Source organism: Urtica dioica, chromosome 6 (assembly GCF_054948205.1).
Source record: "Urtica dioica subsp. dioica isolate 48M chromosome 6, U.dioica_male_clone48M_v1_H2, whole genome shotgun sequence".
In the NCBI taxonomy this organism is placed as follows: domain Eukaryota; kingdom Viridiplantae; phylum Streptophyta; class Magnoliopsida; order Rosales; family Urticaceae; genus Urtica; species Urtica dioica.
The window spans coordinates 2000772-2014966 of NC_142761.1; the positions used below are offsets into that span (position 1 = coordinate 2000772).

The 14195-nt window shown below is 32.7% G+C and overlaps 1 protein-coding gene across 3 annotated transcripts; it reads right to left on the reverse strand.

Moving 5' to 3' along the window:
• Window positions 1–3553: 3553 nt before the first annotated feature.
• Window positions 3554–5304, reverse strand: LOC149392816 (uncharacterized). 3 transcript variants are annotated; one of them, XM_089617427.1, is made up of 2 exons: window positions 5168–5304; window positions 3554–4903 (listed from the first exon to the last, which is right to left on the reverse strand). In XM_089617427.1, the coding sequence occupies exon 2, from the start codon at window positions 4799–4801 to the stop codon at window positions 3677–3679; it is 1125 nt and encodes a 374-aa protein (XP_089473553.1). In that variant the 5' UTR covers window positions 4802–4903; window positions 5168–5304; the 3' UTR covers window positions 3554–3676. The 3 variants fall into 3 exon arrangements, with proteins under 3 accessions (XP_089473553.1, XP_089473552.1, XP_089473551.1); XM_089617426.1 differs by having other exon boundaries at window positions 3554–5080; XM_089617425.1 differs by having other exon boundaries at window positions 5001–5304.
• Between the last annotated feature and the right edge of the window lie 8891 nt (window positions 5305–14195).

A 14195-nucleotide genomic window follows, 5' to 3' on the forward strand; every position in this document is an offset into this window, starting at 1 on the left:
GTGAAATATAAAAATAGTTGGTTGACCGCGGTTAATCATAAAATAATCGGTTAAAATTAACCGTTTGGTTAATTTTAATCAAAACGAACGGTTAAAATTATTCGCATGGTTAATTTTAACCGGATAAAATATAAATTAACAGACCAGTTAATTTTAACCGGATAAAATGCTCATCTTTACCGGTACCGCAAGGATGGTCTCTTGCTTAGTTGCAACCTCTTCGCTGGAATCTCCGTCGATCTCCTCTTGTCCGATGATGACAAGACCTGCGACACGAAGGTCAAGGCTAGGGTTAGGGTTCAAAGATCGGCACGATTAGCGGACCGCACAGGTGGAAATCTCTCAAGCATAGAGTTCCTTGACGTGATTGTGTTTCGGCTACGGGAGCGATGCTTCAGCGCTGCTACTACGACGGTGGCTGGAGATTCTGAGGAGATTTGGCCGTTATAGATGGGAGGCTTGCAGCCACGGATGAACGAAGACCATCTCATGAATTCCAGATTCGTTAATTAACCTTAAAAGGCGTTGGTTTGTATGCTTTTCAAGTTTTATACTTTCGAATCGTCAATAAATTTTCATTCATTATCGTTAATAGGCATTAGTTTTGTATTTTTAGGGTTTTTTTTTTACTTCTGAATCATCAGTAAAATTTTGTTAATTAACTTTAATAGGAACTGGTTTTGTTTGGTTTCTTACTTCTGAATCATTAGTAAAATTTATTAACGATAATTAAAGAAATCTTTAATGATCGTTAATAAATTTTATGCGTTATCATATTTTTGTGTAGTAATGATTTTAATTTTTTTTCGATGGAAGAGAAATCAATGATTTATTTATTTATTTTGAGAAATATTAATTGCGTGTATTTAGGAAAACAATTATTTAGTTGGTGGGATTCTAATTTTTTTTTTCTTATGAAATTAAACAATTAAGGATATTTGAGTAAAAAACTAACATGTTATATTAAAATTACAACGTTTCAAAATGACTGATTACAGGACGAAATCTGCATCATGCTAGGATTGGCCGAAAGTAGCATCAGTTTGAGTCAGGCATTCAGGCCATAACTCAACACTCTGAACTTAACTCAACTCAATCTTGTTTAATATATTTAATATAACCGCGAAGTATTAATCAGGAAATCTACAAGGATCCATTAATGGAAATAGGCCACTTGAAATCTAACCGTGAAGTATTAATCAGGAAATCTACAAGAATCCTCATTTAACCCTAGCCGTCACTGATTCCGTTTTGTAAAATCTCATGGACTAAACCACTTGAAACGTTGAATTTGTAATCTAAACAACGTTTTAAATATCTTTAAAATCTAACCACATTTGGTGACTTGGCCTCATTAATCATGTAGTATTTTGTGACGTGGCCTCATTAATCATGTAATATTTTACACGATTGTCCTAAGCATGTTCATACGTTAATTTTGGTAAATATACGTTAATTTTGATTAATGACTAATTTACCAAAATAAACAAAACGTTGGCTAGTTCCTTAAAATCAAGTTTGAAATTGACTAAATAGCTACAACGTCTTTTCTTTTTTCCCCTCCCTCCTAAGGCTTTTGTAGCTTTGGCGATTCTTGTTCGTCGGTGCTCCCTATGATCATAGGGGAAGAGATAAGCTTCAAGGTCTTACCTTTATTGAGTAATGATCGTATCATGTTTTGGAGATGTTGGAATGATGGTCCGAGTCCTCGGTATAGATATACGAAGAATGGGGCTGTGACTCCAACTAAGACTTTGGGAAAAGTGGTCCACGGCATGTTGAAGCATTCATTTTATTGTTTTGTGTTTTTTTATGTGAGTTTGGTGTGGTTTTTTTGTACGTCTGAAGGTGGAATAGTCATCGTTCGGTCTTCCTCAATGGAATTCCTATGATATATAAGTTTATGTAGGTTTAGGGCTTTGTTTCGAGGTCTTTTGGTTATGGTTGATCCAATTCGACTATCAACTATAGAGGTTATCATTAAAGAGTCATTGCCGTGCTCGATTATTTATATGCATTAGTGGTATTCTAACATTGGATTCAAGAACATGGTTTAAATGCATGGACGTTTTCATTCGATTCTAACATCGATGGGTCCGATTTGGTTTAAGATCAAGTTCATCTTTGTATTGAGATTGACAAATTCTGCTTTAGTGGTTGTATTTTCTTCCAACTTCTTTGATTATATAAAATCAAATAAAATATTGTGAGTTCGAAAATATGGTTATAAGATTGAAGTGCAATGTAGTGTTGAGACTTCGTTGAATATTTTTCTCTTACTCTTGTGCCAATCAAGTTTCTTTTCAGCATAGGGCATTGATTAATTGATTGTGCATGTTTCTCCGTTCATTATAATTTAGCCAAGAATATTTAAGCTGAAGGTCTCTCCTACAACAGAGCCAATTATCATAAAAATTATGTGTGTAATATTGTTATAAAATCAGTTTACGATAATATCGTCATAAAATACTATATTTTTTATGATCGCCATGAAATCTTTACCAAAAAAAATTGGATTTTATGACATCGACAAAAAAATGGTAATATTTTATGACAATATCCTCATTTACAAGTATAAAATTTACAAATCTGTCCATCATATCAACTTGGCAACCAAAAAAAAAATACTAAACAGCTCATCACTCACCACACCATTTCAAAACCGTTCTAGTACGGCTTTTCACATACTTCACCAAAAAAATCTTTCTTCGGAAGCCATCAACAACGTTTCTAGGCTGGCATTCTCATCACCCACCAAACCTTTCTCGAGAGGAGATTTAAACACAGAGCACCTCGGGATTATCCGCTTCTACAAGCTCAGTCCAACTCGTCTCACCCACAACAAAACCCATGGTCGACGAGATATTCTGCTCGGAGCGTGTCATTGAATTTGTGACGCTTCGAAAGAGTTTCCAAACCTCTTGTCTAGACAAACTATGTCGACTTGTCCAATCACCTGAGACATTCAGTAGCAAAGCTTCCTCTCCAAGAATCGAACCCCATCTTCGCAAATTTCTCAACGGCCACGCGAAACCAATCTGAATGGAAAGCAAAGTCTCTTATCATCGGGCGTTCCACGTTCCCTCAAAATGTCGGCATTAGCCACGACGTAGTTCTAATGGCCACAAATAATATCTGGGTGTCGTTTAAAGGTATTGATGGTCCTCTTATCGCATTCGAAACAATTCCTAAGGTAATCGTACGATGGTATAATCTGATCAGTTAAGCTGGTTCTCGTGAGGGTAATAGTTTTCTCGGTATCTGATAACAGCACAGCAGGGAATGCTCTTCTAACAAGTTTTGATATTTGGGTTTGACTGAAACCATGATTTCTGAGAAACTCTACAGTTTTGTCCAGTTTATTAGGAGAATCAAACTGAACAAACCTGGAAGTCAATAAAGCCATTTCAGGAGAGAACCCGAGTGAATTTTTGAGGTAAGATACGACAAAGGAGTTCCTTTTCTCATCCTCAGAACAAACTGAAACCATCTAAATCTCAGAGAGCTAAAGTAGCACAAAAAGAAGGTATTTTTGGAGAGCAAAAAGGAGTTGAAAACTTTTTATTTCTTTTTATTCGAACTACATTGTAGATAACAAAAAATGATACTCGAAAAAAAAAATTACGTGAATGAATTGATAATAAACATTTCATCAAATCAACCTAAAAACATGATTTCAAAGACCGAGTTTTTCCCGGTAGAGTTTCAACAGCTCCGAAGAATGGCTCTCGTACCGCCGCACGTACTTGTCCAGAAATTTCTCTTCGGTAGCCATCAACAACAATTTCAGGTTGGCCTTCTTCTCTTTTACCAAACCTTTCTCGAGAAGAGCCTTAAACACCGAACACCTCGGAATTATCCTCTTCTTCAAGCTCAGCCCGAGCACCGATGGATACATGGCAATGTGCGAACAAGGACTCGACCAACCCATCTCGGCGGCGAAAAAATCGACAGTCTCCGAGATGTTCTTCTCGGAGCAAGTCATCGAGTTCGGAAAGCTCCGAAAGACCTTCGAAATCTCTTCTCTCGAGAAGCCCCGGTGCCGGAGCATCCTGATCTTGCCGTCCCATGTCGACTTGCTCAGCGAGAGAGAGACCCTCACCGCGTGAGTGAAGTTCGCCTTCGAGGGAACGAAGCCCATATCGGCGATCTCTCTCACGGCCTCTCTGAACCGGTCGAGGTTCGAGACGAAGGATCTCGGGTACCGTTCGAGCCACAGAGCGATGTTGGAATCGGAGACCCCGTGATCTCGGAGAACGCTCGCGTTCGCGGCGATGCAGTTCAATCGGCAGAGGATATGCGGGTATCGTTTCAGGGCGTTGATGGTTCTCTTCTCGGATTGGAAAAACTCTCCGAGGCCGTCGAACGAAGGAACGATCTGGTCGGCCAAGCTCGACGTCAAGAAGCTAGGGAAGTTCGAGAGGGTTTTGGCGATTTCGGGGTCGGAGACTCCTTTGGATTTCAGGAACTCGAGTTTCGGGAGAACGGTTTTGTCGGTATCCGATACGAGAACTTCGGGGAGACCTTTGACCAGTTTCGATATTTGGGTTTTGGTGAAACCGAATCTCTTGAAAAGCTCTATGGCTTTGTCTGGTTTATCCGGGGAATCGAACTTCACGTGGTTCGAAACCGATGAAGCGGTCTCGGGAGAGAAGCCAAGTGATTTCTTGAGATAAGAAACGACAAAAGAGGTTCTTTTCTCATCATCTTCAGTAATACTGACTGAGAACAGTCTCAATCTCAGAGAGCTAAAATTCGGGTTCTGAAGAGAAATTAGGGCTTTTCGGAGGAACAGAGACATGGTTGGAATTCTGAGATTGGAGAACGTAAACGAACGAACTTACAGATTGTCGCTGTCGAATTCCTTCATGTCGACGAACCGATTTGAGTTTCCGGCGAGAGACTGATACGATAAAAAAATTAAGACTGAATTATGTTAGGGTTTAAGAAATTGCAAACGACACTAATGTGTGATTAAACGCAGTTTCTAAGCAAATTACATGTCGTTTGAAATTGTCTGACAAGGCGATTCCGGTATGAAAGAACAAAAGCTGTGTCTTTTAACCTAACAGAGCAAAAACTAGGGTTTTGGAGAGCATTAGAAATAGTTCGAGGTTCGAACAACAATGGTGGATTTTTCAAAAGAGAAGTTGAAAAAGGAACGAACTTCGCATATTTTGGCGGTCGAATTCCGTCCGTACACGAACTGATCTCGAGAATTCGAAGAGAAACTGCTTCGGAGGCAAAACCCCCAAATGTAATTTCTGTTTTCAGTTCTCCAACACCTAACGAGGCTTCTTCTGATTGTTCAAAAATCTTCAGCTTTGCCAAAGTGTTGATGTTATTATGTCTCTCTATAGTTTTCGATTAAGAAAAGAAGAGGAAAAATAAAAAAATTCTATTTACTGTATTTTTTTTTTTTAATGTAAAATGTAAAATTCTATTTACTGTATTGGTAGGCTTTGTTTTGACTTTTGACAATACAAAGAAAAGCAACACTGATTTTCTATCCCACCAAAACAGTTTATTAATTAACAATACAAAGCGTAGACGATAATCACAGAGTCTAATTTCATTTTCAACTAAACAATATCGTTCATATACCGCTTCTGTTTCTAAGAAAAAAAATTAGAAAAAATATAATATACTAGATCACTTAAAACCATCCCGGTTATCAAACGGTACCGGAAATATCATTTTCGACGACGTTTCCGACTCGAAGTGAAACGGAAAATTCCGTTTGTTAACAACGGAATTACCGTATTATCGGTAATGGTATTTCCGATAACACAATAAAAGATTAACGGAAATATAAAAAAAAAAAAAAAAAAAAATTTAAAAAAAAACGAGAAAAAAGGAAGAAGGAAAGAAAAAAATTGCTTACAGTGCATTAATGACATACTCAATCTGAGCCGTTAGATTTTACATCCAACAACCCAGATTTAGTTTTAAAAAAATGAATCTGCAAACATTTCGGGAGGTCGATAGTTCCTGAAGAGCTCTAAGATTTTTTGTCTGGTTTATCAGGGGGAATCGAACTTCACATACTTGGAGGCCGATAGAGACATTTCGGGGGAGAAGGCGAGTGAGTTTTTCATATAGGAAACGACAAAGGAGTTCGTTGTTTTGTCGTCTTCTAAGCTCTTTGAAAACCATCTCAATCTCGGAGAACTAAAGTTAGGGTTTTGAAGAAAAAAATGAGTGCCGGCTTTGCAGAAGAGCTGAAAAATTGGTTTCGAGATTGGACGAGCTTATAGATCGTCGCCATCGAACTCCACTATGATCTGATGACGACAAAATTCAAAAGCTCCAATTGCTAGAATTTTAGGACAATCTCGCCAATCCTTTGACTTCAGTCAATTCCAATTTTAAGATAGAAAATTAAATTGAAATCACGGTAAAATAATATATCATGGCTAATTAACAACAATTTTCAAAACCGTGGCAAAGTTAAAATTACAAAATTTCAATATAACTATTTTACTATAGTGCCTAATAATAAATAATAATCATCGACGATCAACTAATATGTGAGGGGTTAGTGGGATCAATCAATCAAGTGCATCTCACTATATAAGAACATCGCCGATTGCTGATGTTTATCACTTCTAATAGAAAATTTAGTTTTTTTTACCTCTTTTTAACTCATTTAATTTTCTAACTTTTTATTATTTTGTATCAAAATTATTATAATTATATCTATAAATCACATTTTTTTTATATTTAATATTTTTTTTATAAATAATATAATAATCAGAAGAAAAGCATATTCCTTCTATATATGTTTTGAAAAAACTCTAATTTAATTTTTTTTTTTTTACTATATACATAATAAAAAATACTTTCATTAGTGCGTCTCATACTATACGCGGATAACCTCGTACACGTGTTTCATTAAAGTTTTATTTCAAAGAGTTTGTAAATATGAATAAATATACTACCGGAGAAGTTGATGATAAACATATCCATGACTATGACACACAACGATTATAAATTGGTGATCAACACACAATCCAGTCCATCTTGATCGAAAGAAACATATGAGTTCGACAAGCATTTCATAAAAAAAAAAGAGTGAAAATTCAGGGAAAATGTGAATTGTATATTTTCCTATGAATCAGCATGTAGTAAATATTAGATTTGCATGTATAGTTAATTAATTAATCACGAGATTTGTGATTAATTAACCCGCTTATAAGAAAAAAACTTGTTACCCTTTCTTTAACTTATGTTCAATTATGAGACACTATTATTCTTATCCTAACCGAAATCAAACGCGAAAGTAAAAAAAAAATGAGAAAAACAATTTAATGATAATTGTATTCGAAGAATCAAATATCTTGATTGCTATAATAGAGCAGTGATGATTCAAACTCCTAATTTTTTTCTTCTTCTTGTTGATGAATCTATTCTTATTTTCGTTCATCTTCTCGATAGAGACCACAACGGAATTGTTGTTAACCTTCTTTTTCTTCTTCTTGATTTCATTTATGAGCTCACTCAAGTAACCACCAGAATCGACGATAAAAACTCGATTAGCGCCAAAATCGACCTCATCGATGTAGATTTCGTGGTCAGCGAGATCGATCTAAGAAACGAATTTGCAAAGATATCGACAATCGATCTCTTCTTTATCGTCCTCGATTTCAGTCAGCACCAAAGTTTGGTGAGCTTGTTTACTATTTTAATTTAAAAAAAAACTGCCTAGTTATTAGCAGGCGTCATAACTATGGGCAAATGTGTAAAACTAATTCAATTAATAAGATGCCACGTAAGCAAGATGGTTATTTACGGGAAATTAACGAAAGGTTGACTAAAACCAAATTGCTAGTGTTTAAGATGACTACGTAGCCAATTATTTGTTTAATTTTCTAACTTTTTATTATTTTGTATCAAAATTATTATAATTATATCTATAAATCACATTTTTATATTTAATATTTTTTTATAAATAATATAATCATCAGAAGAAAAGCATATACCATCTATATATGTTTTGAAAAAACTCTAATTTAATTTTTTTTTTTTTTTTACTATTTACACAATAAAAAAATACTTTCATTAGTGGATCTCATACTATACGCGGATAACCTCGTACACGTGTTTCATTAAAGTTTATTTCAAAGAGTTTGTAAACGTATATGAATAAATAGACTACCGGAGAAATTGATGATAAACATATCCATGACTATGACACAACGATTATAAATTGGTGATCAACACGCAATCCAGTCCATCTTGATCGAAAGAAACATATGAGTTCGGCAAGCTTTTCATAAAAAAAAGAGTGAAAATTCAGGGAAAATGTGAATTGTATATTTTCCTATGAATCAGCATGTAGTAAATATTAGATTTGCATGTATAGTTAATTAATTAATCACGAGATTTGTGATTAATTAACGCGCTTATAAGAAGAAGAAAAAACTTGTTACCCTTTCTTTAACTTATGTTCAATTATGAGACTATTATTCTTATCCTAACCGAAATCAAACGCGACAGTCAAAAAAAGAGAAAAAACAATTTAATAATAATTGTATTCGAAGAATCTCATATCTTGATTGCTATCATAGAGCCGTGATGATCCAAACTCCTTTTTTTTCCTTCTTCTTGTTGATGAATCTATTCTTATTTTCGTTCATCTTCTCGATAGAAACCACAACGGAATTGCTGTTAACCTTCCTTTTCTTCTTCTTGATTTCATTTACGAGCTCACTCAAGTAACCTCTGGAATCGACGATAAAAACTCGATTAGCGCCAAAATCGACCTCATCGATGTAGATTTCGTGGTCAGCGAGATCGATCTAAGAAACGAATTTGCAAAGATATCGACAATCGATCTCTTCTTCATCGTCCTCGATTTCAGTCAGCACCAAAGTTTGGTGAGCTTGTTTACTATTTTGAGATCGTCGTTGCACTATTTTAGCATGGACATCATTATCGGTAAAAAGATTCAGTACTATGATTAAAAAAACATTAGTGACCTACAACATTTTAAGAATTATTGATGGTTTTTGAGGTCCGTCATTTTGGTAAATGCTACATGAACAATAAATATTCATTCTTATTTTATTTTTATAATGACATTAACGAGTAGAAAAATCCCAACTAAATTCAGCGGTTGGAGAGAATTTTGAACAAGAGAATTCACAAGTCCATTAATTAGCTTGAAAACAATTGGGAAAAAATGGACACACACAAAAAAAAAAAAAAAGCCCTTATTAATATTATATAATTGTAAGCACAAAGGCCCCACAAATTAATTGACATGCATGATTGTTACGTACAATATAGTTGCACTAAATACAACATTCCGGCAGTCCAATCTCATCACTTTGTCTTATGCTATTACATTACATGTAATGAAACTGAATTAAAAAAAATAATAATACACACACTAACTAGTATACTAGAGAAGAAACGACAACGCTTAACATGATGACAATGCAACTTGCAACAATCTAAACATGATTAATTAACTTTGACTATATTTATAAGATAATATTGTATAGTGCTTGATATTACCGTCGTTATATAACGGGAAAATAACACATTTATACCTGTGTTTTAGTGAAATGTCGAGTTTAACCATCGGTTTTCAAAAATATCGAGTTCATACCCTCTGTTTAACTAAAATGACGAAATTATACCCCATGTTTAACTAAAATGACGAAATTATACCCTGAAATAGACAACAGTGTCACGAATATTCTTTTTATTGACTTTTCATTGACGTTGACTATAATATGTATATATAAATACCGATTATCTTTATTCATTCGCGCTATATATGTAATTTATTTAAAAACTAAAAAATAAACAACAGTCTCTTAATCGTGAAGAACACAGAAAGAGGCAAATGGGTAAACATCGATAGTTGATAGTCATCAAAATCGCATATTCGAACAGAGAATCCAGAATTTAGAGTTACAATTCGAACACGGAATGAAGTCATTTCTTAGGAGGTATGAGTTTTATTATTTAATTTCAATTTAAGGCTATTTTTATTTCAAAATTGAGAATTTGGAAGTTAGGGCACTGATTTAGATTTGATTTGGTTTTTCTTATATAAGAGTTAATATCAATGAAAGGGAGATTTGTGACGCTGTTATTCATTTCAGGGTATAATTTCGTCATTTTAGTTAAACAGAGGGTATGAACTCGACATTTTTGAAAACCGATGATTAAACTCGACATTTCACTAAAACACAGGGTATAAATGTGATATTTTCCCTTATATAACATCGTTCGTAAAATGACCGTGAAAATTCTTTTAGAGTCGATATATATGTCTAGAAGTGAGACCATGATAAATTTTATTTAGACGAGGTCTTTTCACGAATCTCTTTTTTTTCTTTCAATATCATAACATAATTTTTTTTTTTTTTTTTATGATGATATGTCATAAGTAAACTAAAAACACATTGACGTAGAACAAAACACAAAAAAAATAACAGAATCCGGATTCGTATCCCACTTTGCAGTCAAATCTACATACAGAATTGTACATTTATATACGTACATTTATAATTGTGCTATATTGATATTGATACTCTGGTTTTAATATGAAGCCGACTAATATTTCTTAATTATTTGAAATACTAGTACAGATTTTACCAATATAAAATTTACAGAAATACCACTTGCCGATGAGTATACTATAAATTAAAAGATATAATAAAAAAATTATATACAAACATTCTAATAATACATATTTATCATTAGTGAGTATAAATATGTATTGGTTAATAATTTTTGTTTTTTTTTAATAAGAGTGGCTAGTTCAATTAAAGTATCCTCACTCCACCAAATTAAGAGATGTGTTTGAGGAGTCATCATAAAAAATAAAAAAATAATAAAAAAAAAGTTTTTACTAATTGGGAGACCGCTCCTAGTCTTGTAATTAATGAATGGATTATGGAGAAGTATGTTTTGGCATTATTGACACAAATCTGAAACATGCATGTTTTTGCTCTTATTGATACACATTACGCTATACACACATCACACGCATGGAAGTCTGATATAATCGTAATCCATGTGGAATGATAACGATGTGTGAAGATATTGGATTACCTTTCTCATTTATTTCTTTTCCGTTTTTTTGACCTGGAATCTAACCAGTAAACAGTGAACATTAATTAGCATAGAGATAAAAAAAAAAATCCAAAGGTTAACGTAGAGAGTACTGTACACAATTTAGTTTATTTTTGACGTCATCAAGATTATACTTTAGGCATCCAATCCAAACCTTAGATAATTAATTCAATTATTTATACTTTTTCTTGCACGAACTGGGAAACTTCAAGACTATTTAGTGTTAATTAAGCCTATTATATGACTTTAATTTTTTTAATCATTTAATTTTATTAAATTCAGATATTTAAAATATAATTCTATAGACATTAAACAATGTACTAGAGTGTAAGCTTGGCTGAGGTGGTCACCATACTCATAATTTAATTAGTATATCCACAAATAATGTAAGTCTAAATTACAATTTAGGAAGGATGATTATAATGAGGACAAGTATAAGTATCTTGGACCGATATAATTAATGTATGTGATATATATTGTATATGCATATGGTTTGGGTGACACTACATCTTATTTGTGAGGTTTACTCCTGCGTAAGAACATAGTTTTAATCTCCCAAAATAACGAATTGTCTCATTATTTAAAGTTTAAAAATTTTCTTTGTAATATATTTCATGTAATCAATTAAAAAATCAATATACAATGTATAAATGAGAAAAAAAAGTAAAAAAAATGGCGCAGTTAAACTTAATACAAATCATGTGGTATTGCGTGGTTGGGTGATGGATATTTAATGGCGTATTTCAAACGCTAGTAAATAAAATTCTATTGGCCTTTGTAGAAATATGAAGGGGTGCTTTATTATTGGGTTATTTCAACAAAAAACAATCTAGCAATTACAAATTTAATTATAATATCGTTTTTTTATGAACGTCATTAAAGTAGGACTATTAAAACCCAATTGCGCAGGGCCGACCCTTGCCCGTGGCGAGTTAGGTTCACGCCTAAGGCCTCAAAATTTTGGAAATTAATAAAGGCTAAAAAAGTCATTTTTCATAATATCAAAGGCCCATAATTTGGTCGGACATGTAAGTATTGACCCATTTATTTATAAATGTAATTTTTTTAAGAGACCTAATTTTTAAATTTTGCCTAAGACTCTTAATTGCGTTGAACCGTCCCTGCATTTGTGTAGTAGTGAACAGACACATCTAGTATCCTCGTTTATGTCCATTACAAAAAAAAAATTGAATGCAATTGATACAAATTATTTTTTATAACAATATCAATTAAATTATTTCAGGTAACCATTAACCAATTGTGTTAGTTAACGGTAACGGTTAACATACCGGGTATTTGCACCAAGGCCCTTCGAGTTAGATTATTTTGGGAATTATTTAATTTAAAACACAAATCTTAGCCATTGTTTATTTTATTTTGACTCTTTAAAAAATTTACATATTAAAACTTTAAAGTGTTCTAAATTTACATTGTTGCCATTGTCATGGCCCGCCACCACAAGATGCGACGTAATAAGAGCTTTAAAACTCAAGTTATGAAAAATAACAAATTTTAAAAATTTCATGGACAATATATAACATATAATTCGTAGAAGTATTTGCATATAGTCGAGATTTCACTTTTGTAAATATATAAAAATGGTTTTACGTACGTTATAAACCAGAGTTCGAACTAAGATGTACAATCCTCACTTCGTTGCCATCACCAGTTTACATTAATTATATGTTTTCATTAATCATCACTATATAATTAATATACCAAATGACAATCCGTCACAAATTTTTGAACATTTTATATTCAATTCGTACTATGAATTTAAATCGAATAACAAATTTATATCAAACGACATATGTCACAAATTTGTTTTTTTACGAGGCATATACGCTTTGCTGGGTAAGAACCAACAATTTCACTTTAGAGACGGTGTGGAATCAGATCACATGTCTCACTTAAAATATTGAAAGAAACTTGAATAATTACTAACACGATTTGAGATGAAACATTTTGCTATGGTACAAAAGCTTGACCTCAATTTACTTGAGTCGAGCATTTTAAAGCTCTTAATTGAGGTTGTTATGCGGGGATAAATATTTAAAAATATAATAACAATTGAATTATTGGGCATAAACAGCCTTTTTGAACACGTATTAATATGTTCTTGGACTAGAGGTTAAAGTCAATATTTATTTTTAATCATATTCATTTACTATATGGATGTTGTAAGATATAAATACGATTTGTAATAGAACAAATCAAATAGCTGTGAGTGTCTCTAATAAGAATAGATGTTTCACGATCAATATAACCAAGTTGAGAGAAGTATAAATATATTGTTAATTACTTAGCAAATGTTGACATGGATGAGGACCTCGACATATTTCACAGTCGAACCATTCTCGACCTTGCGATCAAGGATAATTTAACTTTCTTGGTCAATTTAGCTATTTATGAATTTTTGTAGCACTTCTCCGTGCTTGATAGGTGGTCAATATTTTTACCTAAATAAATAATTGGAAAATATGTAAACTTTTTTATTTTTCTAATTTTACTAAACATCAAATGTGAGTCTACTTTGAGCAACAATTATTCTACACCATTTACCAACCCCATAGATTTGCTTTTCACATCATCAATTTTTTTTTTCTAAGAGCATAGTGAAGCACTTTTTTTTTTCAAAAAGCATAGCAATGCCAATTGGCAAACAAGCACCTTTACATATTTACATAACTTGTTAATTTAATGAAACTAATTAAATTACATGTTGGCCATAAAAGACTACATAATTTTTTTAATTTTTTTTTTAGATTTGAAGAATATCATTTTATCCTAATCATAGTTTTAAAAATAAGTATTGTCGCAACTAACCAATCATCTACCTTATTTTAATGATCTAATTCAAAATTTATTTTATTAGGGAACTAGCTCACTTATTTTAATTAATTATTCAATTAATTTAATTAACTGAATAGTTAATTTAATTAATTTCGACCCAGTTGACTATTTTCTTAATAAAAAAAAAACTTGCGCTAGTTTTAAAAAGATGATGAACTATTGAGCTATTGATTTAATTATTTTAAAAAAAATTATAAATAATTAATTTAAGCTTGTAATTATATTCTAAGTTGTTTATGAGTTGAATT